General features: G+C 40.3%; 1 protein-coding gene across 1 annotated transcript in view; it reads right to left on the reverse strand.

Moving 5' to 3' along the window:
- SLC22A3 (solute carrier family 22 (organic cation transporter), member 3) overlaps nt 1–15,534 on the reverse strand; it is a 165,113-nt gene that overhangs the window by 36,442 nt on the left and 113,137 nt on the right. Inside the window, exons 6-8 of the mRNA XM_011975970.1 lie at nt 11,725–11,879; nt 10,023–10,191; nt 8,749–8,866 (exon numbers count right to left, since the gene is read on the reverse strand). Of these exons, the coding sequence (XP_011831360.1) occupies nt 8,749–8,866; nt 10,023–10,191; nt 11,725–11,879 (442 nt within the window). The remainder of the gene's footprint in view (nt 1–8,748; nt 8,867–10,022; nt 10,192–11,724; nt 11,880–15,534) is intronic.

Below are 15,534 nucleotides of genomic sequence, written 5' to 3' on the forward strand. Positions count from 1 at the left end.
CTAGACACGCCCAGAAACAATACTTTCCCAGCTATCTAGGCATCCTTCAATCCAATCAAGTTGACACTTCACCATCAGAGCTATTGATAAATAATGCTGCATAACAGTCATCGATCTCAGCAGCATAGAATAGTAAGCATTCATTTATCTCATGTGTTTGTGGGCTGGATGGGGCCTGCTAGTGTAGGTTCCAGGAAGGTTTGCTAGGTCAGCTCCATTCTGAATGTCTCTCAGCCTCCTTCCGGGCCCATAGGTGAGCCTGGGAATTTCTCCTTATGGTGATGGCTGAGGTGCGGAGATAAAGCCCAACCACACAAGCACATTTCAAGCTTCTATTGCATCACATCTAGCAACCCGCCACTGGCCACAGCAGTTATCATGGTCAACGCCAGCATCAAAGGGCAGGAAGTCCACTGCACCTATCATGAGGCCAAAGCAATTTCATTGCCACGCCCAACATCTACAGAGCCAGGGAGTATTTTCATCCCTTGGAAATGAGAGAGAAAATGTGAATCTTCCCAAACAGTAATTTAATCTATCCCAATCCCTCACTTCTGCATCACCAAAGTATGTGTCAAACCCTACTCTGGCAATTAAACTACTAATATGATCAATCGCATTAGTTAGCTTTGGCTGCAAGAACAGATACCCGCCAATCCCTGCAGTACATACAGACACATTGAGCAGCAGTTTAGTGGGGAAACAAATTTTTCTTGGCCATGTCCCATACAGCTGCTGCAGCTTTGCTCCAGGCTGCACCTCTTCTTCCAAGACCCACTGTGAAGGAACAGCACCGATTTGGGGTCTGCTGTTCTTGTGGGCAGACAGAAGGAACAAGAGGGCTATCAGGAATTGATGACGCCTCTCGAAGCTTGTGCCCTGAATTGATATTCTGCTACTTCTACTCCTTGGGCCCAATCAGGTCAGGTGGCCAAGCCTGACACTGGGTAGGGACATATATTGCCCACAGGGAGATACTGTTGTCAGTCATGTGGCAATGGGTTGGGACGGGCTGTAAAATCCTTTTACAGAGAAGTGAATAGTTGAAAGGATTAATACAATGTATCGCAGATAATAGTGTGTTCGGAATTGGTGGGTTCTTGGTCTCACTGACTTCAAGAATGAAGCCGGGACCGGTGAGTGTTACAGTTTCTAAAGACGGTGTGTCTGGAGTTTGTTCCTTCAGACGTTCAGATGTGTCTGGAGCTTTTACCTTCTGGTTGGTTCGTGGTTTCACTGTCAGAAGTGAAGCTGCAGACCTTCCTGGTGAGTGTTACAGCTCTTAAAGGCAGCGCGTCTGGAGTTGTTCGTTCTTCCCATCCCAGTGGATTCCTGGTCTCACTGGCTTCAGGAGTGAAGCTGCAGACCTCCCCGGTGAATGTTACAGCTCATACACGCGACATAGACCCAAACACTGAGCAGCAACAAGATGTATTGCAAAAAGCAAAACACCTAACGCCCCACTGACCACAAGATGACCCCAGCTGGTTACCACCGGCTGGCTCGGGCAGCCTGCTTTTATTCCTTTATCTGGCCCCACCCACATCCTGCCGATTGGTCCATTTTACAGAGAGCTGATTGGTCTATTTTACAGAGAGCTGATTGGTCCGTTTTGACAGAGTGCTGATTGGCCCGTTTACAATCCTTGAGCTAGACACACAGTCACAGAGAGCTAGTTAGCTAGATAGAGTACCAACTGGTGCCTTTTACAAACCTTGAGCAAGACACAGAGTGCTGATTGGTGTATTTACAAACCCTGAGCTAGACACAGAGTGCTGATTGGTGTATTTACAAACCCTGAGCAAGACACAGAGTGCTGATTGGTGTATTTACAAACCCTGAGCTAGACACAGAGTGCTGATTGGTGCACATACAATCCTCCAGCTAGATATAAAAACTCTCCAAGTCCGCATCTGGTTCAGGAGCCCAGCTGGCTTCACCCGGTGGATCCTGCGCCAGGGCTGCAGGCGGAGCTGCCCACCGGTCCCGAGCGGCGCCTGCACTCTTCAGCCCTTGGGCTGTCGATGAGACTGGGCTCCACGGAGCAGGGGGTGGGGCCCATTGGGGAGGCTCAGGCCTCGTGGGAGCCCACCGCAGGGGGAGGAACTCAGACATGGTGGGCTGCAGGTCCCGAGCCCTGCCCTGCGGGGAGGCAGCTAGGGCCCTGGGAGAATTTGAGTGGCGCCTGCGGGCCGGCACTGCTGGGGTACCTGGTAGCAACCTCCGCAGCTGCTGGTCCTGGTGCTAAGTCCCTCACTGCCCTAGGCCGGCGGTGAGGGCCTTCCGCTCAGTGTGCGGCCTGCGGAGCCCGCGCCCACCGGAACTCACACTGGCCCACGAGTGCAGCGTGCAGTCCGGGTTCCCGCTGGCGCTGCCCGGGTTCCCGCCGGCGCTGCCCGGGTTCCCGCCCGTGCCTCTCCCTCCACACCTCCTGGCAAGCAGCGGGGGTGGGGGGGCTCCGGTCTCAGCTAGCCCAGAGAGGGGCTCCCATGGTGCCGTGGTAGGTTGAAGGGACCCTCAAGGCTGCCAGAGTGGATGCTGAGGCCAGAGGCTGAGGAGGTGCTGAGAGTGAGGGCTGCTAGCACCTTGTCACCTCTCAATAGCAGTTCATGCTTACATGAAACTATCTCAGCTCTCCATTACTCACCAATAGACCAAGTCTACTACCACCAGATGTGTGGGCACTCTGAAGTACTTGCCCATTCTTTTTTATTTTGACAAGCACACCGATTCAGTACCTGGAGCAATGGCCATATGCTCAGATAAGCATTGTTACTCAATCCATTATTCATGCTTGCACACAGTACTGTTACTAGTCTATCATATGAGAGTGAAAAGTTGAAGTGAATGGTTAGTGATCAGGTGTAAGGCAAGAAACAGGACACTACAAGTAACAAGCAGGAATAATGTCAAACTGATACCAAAGAAAAATTTCACATTTACTGCACCGTAAAAGAACTTTGCATTATAAGCAAAACAGAGGGTGTGCCCAGGGCAGAAAACAGTTCTCTTCCTTGACATGTTCTCTGGGGTCAGTGGAAGATTGTGGATGCTCCTGAAGACATTGTGAGACACTGTCATGTTGTAGGTGTGCCTGTGCTGTCATTATTGTAGACTTACCTGTAATTTGCTTTTTTTTTTTTTTTAAGCAAGCCTTAAAAATTATCATATGCAAATACTGAAAGGCTGAGAACCACCAGACTAGGTGTCTAAGCTAATCCTCCTTCTGCACTGGGTAACTACCTACTGCTTAAAATTCTACCCATCCACTAATTCTCTTTAATTTCTACCTAACCTCCTAGGAGCTCAAGCCACTGAGCTGTTTTGCATTGGTTTTTGATTTTGGGATTTTTCCTTTTAGTGAATAACAGTTATAGTGTTTGTATGTTCAGAGAGCCTGGACCCTGATCACCTGTATTTATCCCTGCTAGTGCTAGCTATCTCTTCAACAAAGCCAGAGGCCAGCCAGAAACCTTGGCAAATGGAAGCCTAGGGACTAGTGAGACAGAAACAGAGTTTGCCTACCTATGAAAGGAGTAATGTCCATGTGAACTGTAACTGAGATGATTTGCAGGATAAACAACCCTCAAAATGTGCCTGATTCAATATCGGATCAAATATATCATACTGTTTTCCTCTCATATTTTCCCTTCACTTACTAAAGCTCTGGGGATTGGTGTAATCTTAGTTTGTAGTGAATTTAGCTTATCTGTACTATGGACATCCTTGGGTAGATTTAAGCTAGGTCCTTAGGTTCTCCTAAATATACCTGGACCAGTGATGTCAGCAATGGAACAGGTTGGGGTTGGCAGGTGGCTCTTTTCACAAGAGAACTGTGCTGACTTGCCAGGTCTCCTGGGGCTGCTTTGAATCCAACCATATTCTTTCAGATCCATTCTAACCTTCTCCACACCCTATAATGGGCACCCTAAGAATAAGGTGGGAATTGAAGAGATCGTGAAGGATGAGGTCATTTACGCAGTGATAACTTGTTCTAAAAGTCAGAAGTTACTGAAGAGAGGTTCTGTGAAAAGTAGAGATTGCTGGGCACTTCTGTCGTGGGTCTGAAGGTCCTGGAGACTGTATCCAGAGAGAGGGATATGGGCTAATGTGAAAGTAACTGTAAACACACAGTTTCAAGGCGATCCTAACATAGACCCGGACAGTATTATTTGAATCACCAAAATATGAGTAATTTATATTGGCTATACTTGTCCTTGCACAAAACCTGTAATGGAATCCTGCTCTGATTTTGGGGGTTGGAGCTCAAGTACAGTGCCTACCCTGCTGGCCAGTGCTTCTGCATCATCACGAGGAGGTTTTCTGCTCAGGATGGTGCTTGTGGGGATATAAGGACCTTTGAGATGGAAAACTATGACGTGGCCCATAATGTGGCTGAATTCTGCTCTTAGCAAGGTGTTTTAAACTTAAATGTTAAATCTTTCTCTTGAAGATAACACTTTGCTTTTCTGCTTATGCTTATGTACAATTAAAAAGATTAAAGATGGGTAGGTTCGGTTTGAAGACATTTGTTTCAAAAACCAAAGCTCCCTTGGATGTGAGACTGGAAAATCTCGTCATGCTAAAGAGCAAGGAAATATTCAGAAGCTACTAGAGGGTGGCAGACTCCGGATAAGCTCCATCTGCCCAAAGATGGAGCAATTTGAGCATCCAAAAGAATACTCAACAAAATAACTGCTAACATGGTTTGGCTGTGTCCCCACCCAAATATCATCTTGAGTTGTAATTCTCATAATCACCATGTGTCAAATGAGGGACCTGGTGAGAGGTAACTTAATCATGGGGATGGTTACCCTTGTGTTGTTCTCATGATAGTAAGTGAATTCTCATGAGATCTGATGGTTGTATAAGGGGCTTTTCCCCTTTGCTCGGCACCTCTCCTGCCTGCCGCCATGTGAGGAAACACATGCTTGCTTCCCTTTCTGCCATAATTGTAAGTTTCCTGAGGCCTCCCCAGCCCTGCAGAACTGTGAGTCAATTAAACCTCTTTCCTTTATAAATTACCCAGTCTCAAGCATTTCTTTATAGCAGTGCGACAACACACTAATGCAACTGCAAAGGATTGAAACATATAAACTATGTTTAAATAAATACAGTCAGCTCATTAATCACTTTGGGAGGATGTAGGGAGCCAATTGTTCTTTGGAAAATAAAAAATGATGCATATGTCTTGTCTTTTCGATATGAACTATATCTCAGGGTCACCAAGAGTTGATGGAAGAAATTAGTCTTTATTTAAGCACTCCAGCAATAAATGAAGACGTAATGATAAGATGAGAATATTGTCATTTGGCAACCTCTGATTAGTTAGTAAATCCAGGCAGTGATTATCAGTGGCAAGTAATGTTCCAAAAGAATAGACAAGTGGCCACCAGGTATCTCTTAATGGAAATGTACTAAGCCACTTATGAAGTAGTCTTGCCAGAAATATTAAACTTGATTAAGCTCTAGATCTAACTACCAATTGACAGGGAATATAAAATACAGAGAAACATGTTAAAGGATCCTACAGATATAATCAACAAAATTTAGACTGTAGAAATTCTTCAGGAGAAAAACCCCAGGATTTTTTTTTTTTTTATTCCCAAAGCTGGAATGAAATGAAAAAGAGCAGGAACCTATGGATTAAGTAAACCCAAAGAGATCAACAATTCACAATCCATAACTTCAGGAGGAGTCTAATGCACAAAGACGCTGTGAAACATTGTAGGACAATCAAGGAGGTGGAACAGTGACTTGATATTAAGGAATTGTGGCTATTTTTCTTAGGACAATGACATTGATATTAGTTTTATATTTATATTTTATATACCACTGCCCCATCTTTGCTCCCACAATAGGAATCAGTCCCCACAACTGGATCAAAGGTGTGATTACTTGTATTGAATTTTAAGAACCACAGGAATAGTTCTTGCTCCTCATTCAGCAGTGTCCTGAAGATAGTGCACACATAGTTCCAGAGATACCTATTTATTCCTACTTCAGAGGAAAATATCACAAGATGAAATGCTATGATGGCTGGATTGATTCCTATTCAGTGGATGGGGAAACTAGGCGGAGTATAGAAAAAGTAAGATTGATCAGGAGTTGATAACTGTTGAAGCTGAGGGATATGCATAGAGATTCATTAAACTATTTTTTGTATTTTTGAATATGTTTGGAAATTTCCATATTAAAATTAAAATGATTTGGAAACCACTGGATCCCATAGTTCATGATCTGTCATAAATACAGCCATGTGGAACATTGAACTACTTACCTGTTGTCATGATCTCTGTGGTGCTCATGAATAAAGCTGGGTCAGTGGGTCTGTGGGAGCAGCGCTAAACTGTACACTCATGAGATATGTAGCAGCAGCTGCTTCGGGGAATTAGACTCGTCTCTCAGTGAGACTCACTATCACACATGACATGCCTGGTTAATCCAACATTATATTTCACAAGCTACCAGCACACAGCTATTTTTTCTACATTCCTTTCTATATCCCTTTCCAGATTCCTTTCTATATTCTTACTTTTCTATATTCCTTTCTAGATGCCTATTTTTCTAGAATACTTTCTATATTCCTATTTTTATCTATTCCTTTCTTTATTCCTATTTATTTTCTATAATGCTACTTTTCTATATTCCTTTCTATATTCCCTTTTTCTATATTCTATATTTAGACCTTTAAATCAATATCTAAACCTTGATGTAGATAATGTACATGCTTACCTCTGGACTATGTGTGCAGTATCTTCAGTATACTGCTGAGAAAAGAGCAGAGATTATTCACTGGATGATTAAAATTGAATACAAATGATCAAATCTTTGACCTGGCTATGAGGACTATAGTCAATGGATGAGTGCAAGCTGGGAAAACAGGTGTATATTATTTTTCCCTAAAAGGAACACACAGCTCAAATGCGCTCACTCAAAGAGTGACAAGGATCAAGGATGGATGAATCACAGTGGTTTAAAAAGACCATGCTTTGTCTTTACCACACATTTTATGATCTGTAAACCTCAAGATATATCATTAACCTACTTGCACCATTGCATCTGTGACATCTGCTCAGTTGAAACCTTTGGACAAGAGCCTACTGCTTGCCACTTAATATAAGAGAGAGGAAGAAGGCAGAAATCCAAACATACATGACCAAGCTTCAAGGTCTGGGGAGGGGACAATACAACCAACAAAACCCAGTTCTTTTTTAGACAGAATTTTGCTCTTGTTGCTCAGGCTGGCGTGCAGTGGGGCAATCTTGGCTCACTGCAACCTCTGCCTCCCAGGTTCAAGTGATTTTCCTGCCTCAGCCTCCCAAGTAGCTGGCATTACAAGCACTCATCATCACACCCTGCTAATTTCTGTATTTTTTAAATAGAGATGGGGTTTCACCATGTTGGCCAGGCTCCTCCTGAACTCCTGACCTCAGGTGATCCACCTGCCTCGGCCTCCCAAAGTGCTGGGATTACAGGCATGAGCCACCACACCCAGCCCCAAAACCCAGTTTTTATCAGAAAGTTCTTATCAGAAGGTTCCTGTGAAATCAAACTGAATCCTATGAAGAAAACAAAGTTGACAACCTAGTCTTAAATCAAGATTCATATCTTCCAAAAATTATTCTCTAACATTCCTTTTATAACAACCTTTCTGTTACTCTGTAGTCACTTAGTCTTTGGAGCTAAAGCATCGTTATATTTTTCTTTGTATGCTATTCTCTATTTAGGGGTTGCTTTAAATATGTGTTATATCCTCAAGTGTATATCAAATATTCCAAAGGGCGAAAGCTTTTAATTTTTGTCCCATTTCATTTTCTTTTTATATCTTTTTTAGAGACAGCATCTTGCTCTGTCTCCTAGGTTGGAGGGCAGTGGTGTGATCATGGCTCACTGCAGTCTCAAACTCCTGGGCTCAAATGATCCTCCTGCTTCAGCCTCCCAAGTAGCTGAGAGAACAGGTGTGTGCCACCATGCCCAGCTAGTTTTTAAAACTTTCTACTTGTAGAGATGGGGTCTTGCTATGTTGCCCAGGCTGGTCTCGAATTCTAGGCTCAAGCAATCCTCCCACCTCAGCCTCCCAAAGCACTGGGATTATAGGAGTGAGCCATTACACCCTGACCTCCCCCATTTCTTAGTACACTGATGTGGAGGCACCCAAAAAGCCTTTCTTGGAAGAAGGACGGAATGGAGGAAGAAAAGAAGAAAGGGAGAAAGACTAGCATATAGGAGTTTAAAGGCTGAAATATTACATTACTGCTAAAGCTCTGGTATGAATAAACAGATTTTTTTCAGGGCCAAACTTAAAGCTTTAAATTACAAGTCAAAAAAATGTTTTACAGTTTGTGCAATCAAGATGAGTGATTCAACATTATGGGGCTTACAGTAAGTAAAGTATAATAATTCAAGTAACTTGGTGCAATTATTAAAATATGTACTGAAATGATCAATTAGTCTTGCCTATAATGCTAATACAGCTTCATAATCATTTCTTCTTTAATATGTCCTATGATTTTTCCCAAGATTTTTTTTCAGTTAAGTCATATTGAAAATGATTTCCCAGATGTTTGATTGTGTGTGTGTGCACACACTCTATATACATATACATTTTCTATATATATATTTTATATATATACAAACATATATATTTTGCACATAAATTTAAGAAGCAACATTAAGTACATAAGTGGCAACAAAATCAATTTACCTACTTTAGCAATATTTGTTACTCATACTAAACGAAATTACCTGTGAGTAATTTGATGAGAGGTATTTCCCATTGCACTTAGCAATGCGTCTCAGGATCTGTAATGCTTTATCTCCTTTCTTCCGAGTAATCAGCCAACGGGGAGACTCGGGGACAACCCTGGCAAAGAAGGAGGCTTTTGTGAGTTATGTCTAGGAATTTCAAAATCTAAAATCTATTGCCTTGAGTTTTTCTATCAAAATGGATCTTGCAATTAGATATAAATTTGGGAGTCAATAAGAGTTGATAATAGGTCCCTGAAACACAGATTATTCTTGCAAGATTATAATGGATGGGAAAAAAATGCTAGCTTGATAATTGAATCATTGCTTATCAAAATAATCAATATGACATTGCTCTTACAAAACCAGGCTATCTTACAATATATTGATTCCATATATGAAAAGAATTGGGATTTAGTGAATATTAAGAAAAGCTTAGGAATCTGATTTATATAAACTGACTTGCCCGTATATTAAAATTAAATTAGAAGAATCATTAAAACATGTTCATTCCAATAAAAATCAAGTGCTGGCTGGGTGCAGTGCTTCACGCCTGTAATCCCAGTACTTTGGGAGGCTGAGGCAGGTGGATCATTTGAGGTCAGGAGTTTGAGACCAGCTTGGCCAACATGTTAAGACTCTGTCTCTATTAAAAATAGAAAAATTAGCTGGGTGTGGTGGTGCACGCCTGTAATCCCAGCTACTTGGGAGGCTAAGGCAGGAGAAGCACTTGAAGCTGAGAGGCAGAGGCTGCAGTGAGCCGAGATTGTGCCACTGCACTCCAGCCTGGGCGACAGAGCGAGACTCTATCTCAAAACGACAACAACAAAAATCAAATGCTTATCTGTTGCTTTTTGATAATGTAATTTTTTGATGCTCTTAACATTTCCTTATTCCTCAGAGAATTTCTGAGTAACATTAATTTGCTTTATAGAACACACAGAGAAGCAAATAGACTTCATTGCATTTAATTTGCATGTTGAAATACTGGCAGATATGGTTTGTTGCCTTATAGTTTTCATGAAGCTATTTATTACAAAACAAAACATAATGCACTACCATACTTAGAATTTTGTGTTCTGGTATTTTGTTTTGTTTTGTTTTTTTTTGGTAATTATTAATAAAATCATCAACAAATACTCTCTATAAATCCTAAAATTCTCTAAAAATTCTCAAAGCAGCAAATTTCCTTTATTGCTTTCATTTTCATGTTGGTTTGGAGTCTAATTTCTGTGGAATCAGTATAAATATGATGATAACCAAAACCACATTACCAGTAATAAAGGAGGAAGAGAAAGCTGGGCAGCGTGATGGCTAACTGGATTCCTTGCCAATTGGGGATGAAGTAGGCAATTCCAGGGAGAATTATGATTCCAAGGGTAAAAAACATTTGAATCACGATTCCCACAATCCTCCTTTGTTTCGAACCTACTATTTCTGTCACTAAAGGAAAACAAACACAAGAGGTCACAGAAGCACAGAGTCAGCTCCAAAATAAACAAACAAATACAGAGACGTTACACCTGTTACATCCATCAGCATTGCTAGAACACGCTAGCACTCAGATACCGAGGCTTCCACACTTGTAGAAAGGATGGAGGTGTCCTTCTTGATACTAAATGCTTTTCTCCCACTCTTGCCTCTGCCACTTATCACAGGCACTTGCCATGTTCCTCTTATGCACCCAGCCCTGCAATCTTCTGGGTACAATAGGGAAATATGAAGAATACATGTGTCGGTTTTAGGAAAGCTTCAGTGATGATTATTTTAAAAGGTAATTGTAATTATCAAAACTTAAATATGTTAAGATGGCTACATTGTATCACTGTATCTCTAGAGATGTGCACCTTCTAGTCTCCTTAGAAGATTCATTAAAAATATTAGACTCTACAAAGACTTTTTGTTATCACAAGACAACTTCTATTAAATGATAATTCTTTCCACAGTGTTGTACTTTTCGTTGACAATATTGCCTAAAAATCATATGGGAAATTTTATTGCTGAAATCTTTTCCTTTCCTGCCCCTTCCCACTAATTGGTTTCTTTTATTCTGATTATCCTGGGATAAGCTACTTTATTGTTGCCCTCAGATCACAACTTTGCAGATTCATCTAGACTGAGTCTCCTTAAAAATGCCTTGCATTCCAACGTTACTCTTTCTGTTCCAGACAGTGACAACCAATCCCTCTAATAATCTTCTCTCTTTCTCCCACTCACAGAAAGATCTTCAAAGGTCTCCAAAATGTGCGCTGCTTGGAGATTGCATAGCAGTGACAGAAGAGAGTGGGTGTGCAAAGATCTGCAGCAATCATCTGAGAATTCACATTTTCCTGGTCAGAAATACACCACTACTCTAGGTGGCTGGTCCCGAGCTAGAAATGGAACCAAAAGGAGCAGCCAGGGCTTTCCCAAGGGATATGAGAGAAAAGTAAAGTGAACTTTTTCCTTCTTCCATCCCCAGAAGGTCAAACTTTCTGGCTGTAGAAGATATCCAAGGGTCACAAATGAACTTCTCATTTTTAGAACATAGTTCTCCCATAGTAAAAAGTTCCCCACTTGTACAGAAAGAGGAGAGTTGGGAACACAGGAAAGTAATCTCAAACTGTACCACAGAACACAGTGCAGACAAAATGCTTTAAAAACGCCTCAAGAAGCTACTGAGATTTTATAAAAATTAATCTCTTATAAAGCAAAGCTAGAAGGCATATTATAACAGTATAGAAGTACTTAAAAGTAGTTTGCCCCAGTGTTTTATAATATTCTATGTTTGGCTCCCAAAGTAAGATGGTATTTTAGTTTCTAAAGCACTCAGAATCCTACCTCTGAGCTCTCCTATCTGCAGAAATAATTACTGTAGCTGCAGTGAAACCTCCTTTGTTAAAGGACACATGAGGAAGAGGAAGGTTGATTAACTAGCACTTGTTGGCCATCTGGCCCTAGTTTCCAAATAGAGAAGATGGTGTAAGAATGTCTTACCAATCACGTAGCAAGTCATCCATGTCCCCTTTCCAAACACACCTTGCAGGAAGCGGAAGATCACAAACACAGGGAAGTTTGGTGCAAAGGCCACCACAACCCCAGTGACGCCAACACCAAGGCAAGAGAGCAAGTAAATGACGATCCTGCCATACCTTTTTGAGAAAGACAGGAAAAGAGCTCGCCTTAAACATTTTCTTCAACACAATGGGAAAATATAACATAAAATATGACATCATATTATATTATTATATTATTTTAAAAATGTTTTGCAGAGACAGGGTCTCTCTATGTTGCCCAGGCTGGAATCACAAAATTTAAAGCACAGAATGCACCCTTTGTGACTGCAGTTTCTGAAAGATGACCCTCCTTAAAACTATTGTTTCACGTAGAGTCTCCCCAGTGGTAAGGATTTGACACTTTCTAACATTTCTTATGTGTCAAGTCATAAGGACAGAGAGGCAGAAAGAAGGAGCAATGGTGTGTTATGGCCAGAAGGCCTTGCCTTGAATCTCACCTCAACCATCTACCAGTCATAAGACCTTGGACTAATTCCTAAGGTCTTCAAAACAAAGGTTTTGCTTGCTTGTTTTTGTTTTTTCTCCACTTTTTCCTAGAGGTAGGTTGTAGAGAGGATCAAATAAGATGTGAATGTGAAAGCGTTTTATAAACTACAAAGTTCACAGCCAATGTCAGTGGTTCCTAAATTCTGTATTTTATTTTCACCATTGGCATAAGTGTTATTAAATAGTTTAGGAAAAGGAACAAGGTATCATGCACAGCATTCTGAGAGTCTGGTGTTAATTGGTTCAGCATAGAGGTGTCAAATTATTGTCTGGTAAATGTTTGCTAACAATATCCATTAAGAGATTTGATTCTATGACATCTATGACAAATTCATAAAAATTTCCATAAAATAGGTACATATAGCATCTTGCTTCAGTCAGCAGAGTAGAGATGGAAGTAGCCTTAGTTTATCTAGATTTTTTTAGTGGACTCTGTGTCCCCTGCCCCTACACATGCACAGCATTCTCATTAACATTCCCCATGGGAGTGGTACACCTGCTGCAATTGATGAACCTACTGGGACACATAATCACCCAATGTCCACAGTTTACCTTTGAGTTCACTCTTGATGTTGCATATTCTATGTGTTTTGACATGTGTATAATGACACGTGTCCACCATTAAACTATCTAACAGGATAGTTTCTCTGCTCTAAATATCCTCTGTGCTCTGCCTATTCATCCCTCCCTCTCCCCACTCCCTAGCAACCACTGATCTTTCTTTTTTTTTTACTCTATCCATAGTTTTGCTTTTTCCAAAATGTCATATAGTTAAAATCTTATAGTATGTAGCCTTTCCAGATCAGCTTCTTCATTTAGTAATATGTACTTACGTTTCCTCTATGTATTTTCATGACTTGATAGTTCATTTCTTTTCAGTATGGAATAATATTCCATAGTCTGGATGTATCACAGTTTGTCCATTCGCCTACGGAAGGGCATCTTGGTTGCTTCCAAGTTTGGGCAATCATGAAGAAAGCTGCTATAAACATGTATGTGTAGGTTTTGTGTGAACATGAGTTTTCAACTTTTTTGGGTTGGAATTGGAATACCAAGGAGGAGAATTGCTGGATCATATAGTAAAAGTTTGTTTAATTTTGTAAGAATTACAAACATGTGTAAGAATTTTGTCATCTAAAGTCACTGTTTCATTTTGCATTCTCACCAGCAATGAATGAGAATTCCTGTTGTTCCACATCCTAGTCAGCATTTGGTGTTGGCAGTGATCTGGATTTTGGTCATTCTCATAGGTATGTAGTGGTATCTCATTGCTGTTTTAATGGGCATTTCCCAGATGATATATGACACAGAGCATCATTTCATATACTTATTATCATCTGTATACTCTCTTTGGTGAGGTATCTGTTAAGGTCTTTGGCCCATTTTTTAGTTGGGTGGTTTGTTTACTTATTGTTGTGTTTTAAGAGTTCTCTATATATCATGGCTAACAGTTCTTTATCAAATATTTGTCTTTTATTAATATTTTCTCCCAGTCTGTGGCTTGTCATTTCATTTGTTCTCTTGATAACATCTTTCACAGCACAGAAAATTTTAATTTTAATGAAGCCCAGCTATTCAATTCTTTTTTCATGGATTATGCTTTTGGTGTTGTATCTAAAAGGTCATCTAGATTTTTTCCTATCCTGTCCTCTAGGAGTTTTATAGTTTTGTATTTTACATTTAGGTCTGTGATCCATTTTTTTAAAGGGTGTAAGGTCTGTGTCTAGATTCTCTCTCTCTCTCTTTTTTTTTTTTTTTTGGCGTGTGGTTGTCCAGTTGTTCCAGTACCATTTGTTTTCTGCTTTGTCAAAGGTCAGTTGACTATATTTATTATCTATGTGGGTCTATTTCTAGGCCTTCTATTTTATTCCATTGAACTATTGGTAGAGGTCTATTCTTTCACAAATACGACACTGTCGTGATTACTGTCGCTTTACAGTAAGTCTTGACGTCAGGCAGTGTCAAGTCCTCTGGCTTTGTTCTTCTCCTTCAATACTGTGTTGGCTATTCTGGGTCTTTTGTTTCTACATATAAACTTTAGAATTAGTTTGTCAATATCCACAAAATAACTCTGTAGGATTTTGATTAGTATTGTATTGAATATATACATCAAGTTGGGAAGAACGGACATCCTGAAAATATTGAGTCTTCCTATCCATGAATGTTGAATATCTCTCCATTTATTTAGATCATCTCTGATTTCTTTCATTAGAGTTTTGCACTTTTCCTCACATAAATCTTGTACATATGTTGCTGAGATTTATATCTAAGTGTTGTGTATTCTTGTGGTGCTAATGTAAATGGCATTGTGTGTTTAAATTCAAATCCTACGTGTTCATTGTTGGTACATAGGAAAGCAGTTGACTTTTGTGTATTAGCCTTGTACCCTGCAACTTTACTATACTCACTTATTAGTTTCAGGAGGTTTTTGTTGTTGTTGTTGTTAATTCTTTTGATTTTCTACATAGACAATCATGCCATCTGTGAACAAAGACAGTTTTTATTTCTTCCTTCCCGATCAGTATACCTGTTATTTTCTTTACTTGTCTTATTTATTGTATTAGTGAGGGCTTCCAGCATGGCATCGAAAAGAAGTTATTAGAGATGACGTATTTGCCGTGTTTCTGATCTTAGTGAGAAAGCTTCTATACAGTTTATCATCATTAAGTACGATGTTAACTGTAGGTTTTTTCATAGACATTCCTTAACAAGTTGAGGAAGTTCCCCTATATTTCTAGTTTACTGAGAGCTTTTGTCATATATAGATGTTGGATTTTGACAAACACTTTTCTGCATCTAAAGATATGATCATGTCATTTTTTATTCCTTAGTTTGTTGATGTGATGGATTACATTAATTGACTTTAGAATGCTGAACCAGCTTTATGTACTTGGGATACTACACACTTGGTGTGCTACGGTATCTGGTTGTGGTGTATAACTTTTTTATACACTATTGGATTCTACTTGCAAAGTTTTGTTGAGGATTTTTGCACTTACGTTCATGAGATATATTAGTCTGTAGTTTTCTTTTGTTGTAATGTCTTTGTCCAGTTTAGGTATTAATGTAATGCTGGTCTCAGAATAAGTTAGAAAACAATCCTCCTACTTCTATCTTTGTAAAGAGTTTTTAGGGAATTGGTAGAGTTTCTTCCTTAAACGTTTGGCAAATTCACCTGTGAACCCATCTGGGCCAGGTGCTTCCTGTTTTGAAAAGTAATTAACAACTGATTCAATTTATTTAA

This window comes from Mandrillus leucophaeus, unplaced genomic scaffold (genome assembly GCF_000951045.1).
Source record: "Mandrillus leucophaeus isolate KB7577 unplaced genomic scaffold, Mleu.le_1.0 Scaffold160, whole genome shotgun sequence".
Taxonomy (NCBI): domain Eukaryota; kingdom Metazoa; phylum Chordata; class Mammalia; order Primates; family Cercopithecidae; genus Mandrillus; species Mandrillus leucophaeus.